Source organism: Ctenocephalides felis, unplaced genomic scaffold, assembly GCF_003426905.1.
Source record: "Ctenocephalides felis isolate EL2017-DRISC unplaced genomic scaffold, ASM342690v1 CF-g0.4_SCAFFOLD_01683, whole genome shotgun sequence".
Classification (NCBI taxonomy): Eukaryota; Metazoa; Arthropoda; class Insecta; order Siphonaptera; family Pulicidae; genus Ctenocephalides; species Ctenocephalides felis.
In genome coordinates, this window is record NW_020537837.1 from 2,532 (window position 1) to 12,157 (window position 9,626).

A 9,626-nucleotide genomic window follows, 5' to 3' on the forward strand; every position below is an offset into this window, starting at 1 on the left:
TTTGATTTTCAACCCATTACTATAACTACCCTACGGGAAGTTAAAAAAAACGCGAAGTATAAATATTGTGGCCCGGATTTAAAGGCCCTTCTTTGGGGGTGCAATGACTGCCAATACTATTCAATATATAAAAGTGTTTATGGAACTTTAATATTTTTTAAAAATGTGCGAAATTTCAATTTTAATCTTGCCTTAAGGCAAAATGCCACTTACGCCTAGTACTTCATCATATGTAGTATCATACAAATCTACTTCTCAGAAAATAGATTTCTACAATAGCGAATTTTCTTCTAAATAATTAAATTTATTCAACAATAAATTATCTTCCATTTATTAAATTCAATAGCTTTACCTCACAAACTTTTGCCAATATTTTTCAAACTTTTCAAATTATGTTTTAATAGTTAATTCAAAGTGTTCATTAGAGGAAAAATGTACAAAGTTTTATAATTATTTATGAAGTTGATTAAGAGTATTAAATATGCAGGTAACTTTAGAAACTTTACTTTGTACAACTTTGGGGATGGCTTTATGGTTAAAACAACTTGTAGGGAAAATTTATGCAAACGAGGTAAAAAATGTATGTTAAATTTTTGTTCACAAATTACAAATTAAATTTATAATGACCTGAAAGAATTCGTAAAACTATGTTGGAGTCACTTAACATTGAACGAAAGACAATTCATCAAACTACTAGTTTTTTTCCTCTGTGATTGATAATATGTAATTTAATTGTCATATAGAAAGGTGCAATTTTTACAATAGTATTATTTTTTCTGTTAAAATCCATTAATAACTAAGCCTTGAGTATGTAAATATTTTCGCTGTATTAATTATTAAACAAATTGAACCTTGGCCTCAACTTGCAGGTGATCGCATTTGTATCAGAGCATTAAATAGTGGGAGGGTTGGTAGAAAAATTGCATTGAATAATTTTGAAACTGCAAAATTTTCAAAAAAAAAACAAATTGTTATTTTTGTTAAAAAAACAAATTGTTATTTTTGTTAAACAAAATTATTTATTAAAAATATCGTTTTTTTGTGGCGTGAGTATATCAGTATTTGTGGCGTAACGCATTTTTGTTCGAATTTTCCTGAACGTCTAGTCGCGCCTAAAGAAGCTTTACTTCAAAAATAATCGATTTTTCCGGAGTTTTCAAAAACAAAAAAAAATTTTCAAAATTAAAGCAAAATTCAAAAAAATATCAATTTAAAAAAAAAAACAAATTTACTTTTAAAAAAAAATTCAAAAATCTCAAAAAATTTTAACAATTTCAAATTTTCAAAATTTTAATGACGATGCCCTGTATCACTAGTTCAGTTCAATTTCATTCATTCATATGTATGTGTATTTTTGCAATTTTCTTTTAGACGTAATGCCGCGCACACCTAGTTTTTATTTAATATTTATTCAACTTCCTTTAGGGTGAGTTGTATTAATCGCAAAAAAATGAAAATGAAAGTTTTTGCATATCTTTACGTTTCAGAGATTTCTGAACATTTTGGCATACCCTAGAAAAAATGTATGTGTGTGTGTGTGCGGATACAATTTTTTGTCCACGATTTCGGGCGCATGGATCAACTGATTTGAATGATTTGAAATGAAGAATTGATTAAATTTTTTGGAAAGCAGGTCCAGCGGCTTCGGAGATACAGAGGAAAATGTAAACACAAATGATCATTAGACATATGTACATCAAATTTTATAGAGATTTTAAAAATGAGTACTAATTTTTTTATAAATTTTTTTTTTATTTCGTACCAAGATTTTCAATTTTTAAAGTTCACTTATACGGTTCAAATTTCAAAAATTTCAGAAACATTCTATTTTTAAAATTTTCAAAAATATATAAAGTTTTGTACTTTAAACATAAATTTTAAAATAACACTTCAGTTTACAAATGTATATATTTTATATGTGTTATTCTAAAAAATATATCCTTAGATGGATTCATTCGCCGTCTTTTGTTAATGTAAACATTCACAGATATAATAAATTCACAATTCAGTTTAAAAATGTATATATTTCTTAAGCGTTATTCTAAAAAATATATCCTCAGATGAATTCATTCGGCATCTCGTTAATGTAAACATTCTTAAGTGTTTTGAGCAAAATCGTCACTATATATTATATGAACAATAATATATATATATACTAATTACAATAATGACTTTAAAAATATTTAAAACGATTGCTATTAACCATTATTGATTACTGACTTTTTTCTCTCGAATATTTAATTCCATATTTATTTAATATTTTATTTGTAAACGCTTACATTATTATTATTATTATTATTATTAATATTATTATTATTATCTTACTATTTCTATTATTGTTATTTTGTTATATTTTATTGTTTTCTCTAGTATTATTTTATTATTCAGAAATTTTATTTATAATATTTATTAATTTATTTTTATTATTATTTGCTTTTATTTTATATTAAATCATCATACTACGGGTATTATTTTCATGTAAATTCTATTCTTTGCACTCTTATTTATTTAAATTTATGTTATTATTTATCAATATTGCTAGATGTTAACTATTTAACAGTTGTAATAAATATTGTAATTAAAAAAAAAACTAGTGGGGCGCATGGCATCGTGCCTTAAGGCAAATTGCTGGAACTTCCCGTACCAAAAATTATTTTTTTTTAAAAAGATTAACATTTTTGAAAAAAAAATTACTCTGAAAAAAAAGATTTTTGAGAAACTATAAATTTTTGACAAAATCTTAATTTTTGTTGAAAAATTTATTTTGAAATATTTTGGAAATTCTGAACTTTTTTTCAAAGCAATCGTACTGCTTTAAATGCATAGAGACTAAATATCAAAGCGCGTAAGCGCCGCGTCGTCGTCTAACGGATAAACACTGGTACGGAACCCATAGGAATGTTAACTAAACTTATACTTATTGTTAAAATCTCTATAAAATATCTGATAATTTGATATGCATATGTCTAATGTCTAATGATTATTGTTGACCGCCAAATAGTATTTTTTTTTAGTTTTTTTTCACTAGATCTCAGAAACCGCTAGACCTATCTTCATGAAAATTTGATAAGTTCTTCATCTTGTTCAAACAAGTAAAATGTTTTTTGAATTATACAAATTGGACGCTCCGTTCTCTTAAAAACTGAGTTCCGTTTCTGGCACTTTTTGCCCCGTATCTTCGGAACGGCTAGGCCTGCCTTCGCTAAAAACTAATCAGTACGTCTTCTTATCAATACAAATCGAATATTTTTTGAATTAGTTAAATCGCTTCATCCGTGTAACCGAAATCGTCGACAAAAATTTGTATCCGAACACACATACATACACGCACACACACACACGCACATACACACACACACATACATCAATTTTTTCTAAGGCATGCCAAAATGTTCAGAAGGTTTTAAAACGTAAAGATATATAAAAAAAAAATCGATTTTTAGCTATTACTATAACTTGCTCTACGAGAAGTTAATTATAAATAAATCAATTTATCATCTTCATAACATTAACAATCGTCATTTCATTTCGAATTAAATTTCAAAAAAAATAGTTGCCAAATTTACACAAAATTGAAAAAGTGCTCCCGCATAGTCACAGTCTAAACGCATTTGCAAATAATTCTGTGCGACATTTTCACTTATACTGTGCTGAGCTTGGCGGAATTTTCACATTTTTCAATAATTTTCACAAAATTGGAAAAGTGCTCCAGTACATAAACAGTCTAAACGCACTTGGGTAAACATTTGTACCAGAGTGGCGCTTAGACTGTGCTTAGCTTAGGTGATTTTTCGAATTTTTAATCCAAAATTACAAAAAAAATTTTTTGAAAAAAAAATTAGAAACAAAAATTTTTTTTTTCAAAATCAATTATTTTGTTGAGAGAAGCAGAAAGTTCTTTGAATCATTCAAATCGGACGCTTAGTTCTCTCAAAAACAGCCATTTTTTCAACATTTAGCTCTGTATCTCCGAAACCTCTGGCCCTACCTTTGCCAAAAACTAATCAGCACATCTCCTTATCAATAGGAATCGAATTCTTTTTAAACCATTCAAATCGGTTGATCCGTTCTCTCAAAAACTCGCTTTCTATTTTTTGCACTCTTTGCTCCATATCTCCGTAACGGCTGGACCTGCCTTTGCCAAAAACTAATCAGCACATCTCCCTATCAACAGGAATCGAATGTTTTTTAAACCATTCAAATCGGTTGATCCGTGCGCCCGAAAACGTGGACGAAAAAAAGCGGACATACAAAACACACACACACACACACACACACACATCCATTTTTTCTGAAGTATGCCAAAATGTTCAGAAACCTTCAAAACGTCGAGAAATGTAAAAATTTTTGATTTCGATTTTTGGACGATTACTATACTTACCCTACGGGAAGTTAAAAAAACAAATCTCTAAATCATTAGGTTTTTCTTTAAAAGTTTTTCATCCCAGTTTTCCCAAGCTGATTTGTCTTCCTAAAATTCACATTTCCTAATTTACCTCTCAGACCTATAGTTTCCGATTTGAATTCTCCCTTAAGTAAACTCTCCAAACATATCAGCTCCATTCTCTCTAAGGTTACTGTTTTATCTAAATTTAATGTTTCCAATTCTTTTGATTTAGTAAAAATTTAAAGAATTTTACAATTCCTTCCAATTCTTCCTTTGTTAGTTTTGATGTCATCTCCCTTTTCACGAACATTCCTTGGGATTTGGCTTTAGAAGCTGTTTCTGCCCGCTGGAATGATATCCAACCACACACTTCGATTGACTTGGTTTGGTTTAAGACGATTTTAAATTTCATTTTTGTTAACACTTACTTTTGTTTTGATGATCAATTTTATTCGCAGATTTTTGGTTTACCCATGGGGTCTAGTATTAGCCCCCCTGTGGCTGATTTAACACTACAAATTTTAGAAAATTTGTTTTATCTAATCTTTCTGTTCCACCTCACCTTTATTATAGATATGTTGATGACGTTCTGTTGTGCCTTGACGATTCTCAGATTGTAGACACATTAGACTCTTTTAATTCTTTTAACAAACATTTGCAGTTCACCTGTGAGATTGAGTCGGATGACTCTATTAGTTTTTTAGACTTAAGAATTACTAAAAATAAAGTAAACAATTCTGTCCTGAGTGATTGGTATCAGAAACCAACGTGGTCAGGAAGATATTTAAATTATTTGTCTTTTCATTCGCGTTCCATTAAAATTTCTGTCATTATCTCTCTTATAGACAGGGCTATTTTACTAAGTAACAGTATGTTTTGGGAAAAAAATTTGACTCTTATTCGTTCCGTTCTCAAAGACAATAGTTACCCTTCGCACTTGGTCAACAACATCATTAATAATAGATTAATTTATTTACAAACGAATTCTAATAATTCATTTTCACCTTCTTGTTCAAATTCAATAGCTTCCTCTTCCGTCCAATACAAAGGAACTATATGTTTACCTTTTTTAAGCAATTTTTAATATTTTTTAAAAAAGTTATTTTCTTCAGAAGGATTCCGATTAGTTTTTAGTTTTGATAATACGTTTAATTGCCTTTTTTCGGTTCTTAAGTCTGGAACCCCGTCTGATAGGGTCACCGATTCTGTTTACAGGTTGGATTGCAATGATTGCAACATGTGTTATATTGGAGAAAGTTCCCAGTATATTTATAAGAGAGTTAATCAACATATTTATAATTCAAAAAATCCAAACCAATTCAAAACGATGTTTTCAGATCATATGCTCAATCTCAATCACACTTTTAACACTTCACATCCGGTTATCCTTTATATCGAAAAAAATAGTGACCTTAGAAAATTTGCTGAATCCTTTTTTATTTCATTGAATTCCTCCTCTTGTGTTAATAGACGCAATTCATCCCACCTTTTACATGATAGTTACCAGATTGTTATTGATTTTATTAAAAAAACAAAAAATAATTTGCTTATCTCTTTTATATTATTTTTTACAATTTTGTTTTTTCTTGTTCTAACTTTTACATGGTTTGCTGTTTCCTTTTGATCAATTCCATTTAAAGCACTGTGTTCGAGGCGTTTTCGTGTCTCGAGAATTTGTCCTTGATGCGTCCCCTCCCATTCCTATCAATACGCCTATTGAAATAATTCAGTCGAGTCTGGATGCTCGGTATGGGCGTGTTTCTCGCTTTACAATTATGCATTTCATAACTTTTAGTCAAATTAGTTTTCAAATCTTTTAGTTATTCATAATTTTTTCTAAAAAAATGTTTTTCTATAATATGTTATTAAGTTTAATTTTTTAAAATAAATTTTTGTTGAGTGTTTTTTCCTGTGGTGTGTATAATGTTTCTCTATGCTATAATTAATCTAATTTGTTGTTTACATTAGTTAATAAAATTTTCAAATTGTTGTAGTTGCTGAATGATGACACGCATCTTGTGTCGAAACGTATAAATAAAAGTTTTTATACTTTATACCTTTTTTATTTCGACGAATGGGCTGCTAGTTACTTTGAAATATTATATATATATATATATATATATATATATATATATATATATATATATATAGCAAGAAGTTAAAAAGGCTAGAAAATAAATACAATTGACAAGCAAAGTACAAATACTTAAAAACTACAAAGGTCAAAGTCGTGGACAAAATATGACAAAAAAGAAAAAAAAAATGAAAGATGTATAAAAGTTTTTAAATCATAATGATGAATGGTTAAGATAAATTGCATCCTTGAAGTTTGAAATAAAGACTACTGTGTAAAGTAAAATGAATTTATGAAGAAAAATGTATGAACTGAGTAGACTGAAACTAAGAGAAATGCATATGATCAACTACTTTTGCTAGAAAAACTACAGGACTTTGAAGAAAGTGTCGTAGTGCAAAACGCGTGGAAAAAGATTGAGCAATAGCAAGTTTAAAAAAACGAAAACCATAAGAGATTCCACCTTATTTCACATGTGCTTTCGAATAAAGCACAAATAGTTTGTAGGTTAAAAATATATAAACAATAAAAAAACACCTGCATATGAAAATATTATCACAAAATAATATTTCATATTCAATAATATTTTGATTGCGTGCACCATAAATAAACTTGATATAATTAAAGTCCACAAAGAACAAATAATTGAAACAAAGTTTAGGCGCAAACTACAAAAGTACATAACAGGCAACAAGTTCAGAACTATTACTGAACCGCTGCGATACAGTTGTCCTCTACCTCATTAACATTATTTTGTTATCCTAGATTTCCAAAAGTTCCTGCTCTGATGGGCAAAGTAGTAGAAACAATTTCCCTAATAGTGAATTTGAGTAAAATGCAAATGCAAACTATGTTCTATACTGAAAATTACGATAATGGTCTATTTACTAAACTAGTGGGGTGGTGCATGGCATCGTGCTTTAAGGCAAACTGCTGGAACTTCTCGTACCGTAATTAAAAATCTTGGTACTGAATCCAAAAAAACTTTCACAAAATGTGTACACATTATTAAAATCTTTATAATTTATATATTATAAATCTGATAATTCAATAAACATTTTTTGCCGCCAAATGACATTTTTGTAACTTATTTTTATTGAGAGTCCATAACCGATGACTTGCCTTCCCAAAAATTCAATCAGTTGTTCATCATGTCAATACAAGTAAAATGTTTTTTGAGTTATTAAAATTTTTGAGTTACCGTTTTTGGCACTTTATGCCCCGTATTTTCGGAACGGCTGGACCTACCTTCGCCAAAAACTAATCAGCACGTCTCCTTATCAATATGATTCGAATGTATTATGAATTATTCAAATCGGTCGATCGGTGTTCCCGAAATCGTCGAAGAAAAATCCTTTGAAACGTAAGGATATACAAAAATTTTCATTTTTGGTTTTTTGCGATTACTATCCTTTCCTAATCCTTATTAACAAATGTACAAACACAAACAGAATAGAAGAATCACAATTTGTCAACTGACACAAAAATAACACTGACGTTTCTTACTAACCAATATCAAACATTTGACTTGAGAATACTTTTTCATCGGCTCACTAACGCCAAATTTGCGACTACAATAGGACCCCTAACTAATCCTTCTGAACGCGTCTTTATCAAAACATACTCTATGCTCAAAATGTCAACTTGAATTCCGAACGACTATAACCGTGTAAAGTGATAATATTTTCTAGAACAAATGCAAGTGTAGTTAGATTCATTATATTATTTAAGATATTTGAAAAAAAATATATTATTAAATAGTACTAATCCATATTTTTTGAATATACGCAGTGAAAATATCTGAAGGAACAATTATGAATGATCAGAAAATTAAAATTGAGCCACCAGAATATTCAATGGAAGACATTAAACTTGAAAATGAATTTGATGATCTTACAGGTATTGTTAAGTCTGAATCATGTTTAGAAGATGATAAAACTTGTCTGGAAAGATTTATGAACTCCGCAGTAATTATTGAAGAAGAAGTCAAACATGAGTTAATCGATACATCTGCTTATGCATGTGACATAAGTAATAGATCATTTGAAAAATCGCACACGTTTGTCCACATACCTAGAAATGGCAAAAAAGGCAACATTAAATACAATGTATGTGATAAGACATTTCAATATTCATTACGATTGCAACATCACATGAATACTCATAACACAGAACGCCCTATCGAATGCCAAATCTGTCATAAGCCGTTCAATGAAAAAAGCACTTTGGCAAAACATATGCACATTCATACAGGAGAACGCTCTTTCAAATGTAAGATATGCAATCAGACATTCACACAAAAAGCTAATATGAAATTACACATGATCACTCATATCAAAGAGCATTGTTTCAAATGCGATATATGCAATCAGACATTCGCACAAAAATGTTATTTAAGAAGGCACATGATCGCTCATACCAAAGAGCGTCCTTACAAATGTGAAATATGCAATCAGACATGCAAACGAAAATATAATTTGAAAAACCGCATGTTCACTCACACAAGGAGCGTCGTTTCAAATGTGAAATATGCTGTAAAACATTCTTACATTCGGGTGACTTAAATAGGCACATGTATATTCATACAGGAGAACGCCGTTTCAAATGTGATATATGCAATCAGACATTCAGACAAAAAGCTAATATGAAATCACACATGACCACTCACACCAAAGAGCGTCCTTTCAAATGTGATACATGCAATAAGGAATTTTCACAATCGAACAACTTGAAGAGACACAAGATGACTGTTCACAGTGGAAAACGTGATGAAGATCAATGAAATATTACCAAGCAGAAACTAACACTGCGTGTGAAATATCTATGAATTACTTATATTTTATTTGCATTGAAAATTTAATTACTGCTGTACAAATATTTAGTACCATGAATAAATTTATATAAATATATTTTTTATATTACAAGATTTACAGATATTTTTACAAATTTTATTAAATTGCATTATTCTTATTAAACAGTACTCAGTTGTAATATTTCAGACAAAATAAATTACAATTTTTGATCCATTAATGCCAATTTATACTGATCAATTAGTAGAATAGAGCAAAATTTTTTGTGGAAAATCCTAAAGAGATTTCAACTGGTGGATTCAAATTGCTGGAACTTTTGAAATTTTGAAAATCCGAATTATTTTTGATATTCAAA

At 29.2% G+C, this 9,626-nt stretch overlaps 1 protein-coding gene across 1 annotated transcript; it reads left to right on the forward strand.

The window, feature by feature from the left end:
- Window positions 1–8,252: 8,252 nt before the first annotated feature.
- Window positions 8,253–9,243, forward strand: LOC113374294 (zinc finger protein 22-like; the record flags this gene model as incomplete). The annotated part of the gene is made up of 2 exons (XM_026614411.1): window positions 8,253–8,492; window positions 9,050–9,243. Coding segments are annotated over 2 exons (434 nt in total), but the record flags the coding sequence as incomplete, so codon positions are not given.
- Between the last annotated feature and the right edge of the window lie 383 nt (window positions 9,244–9,626).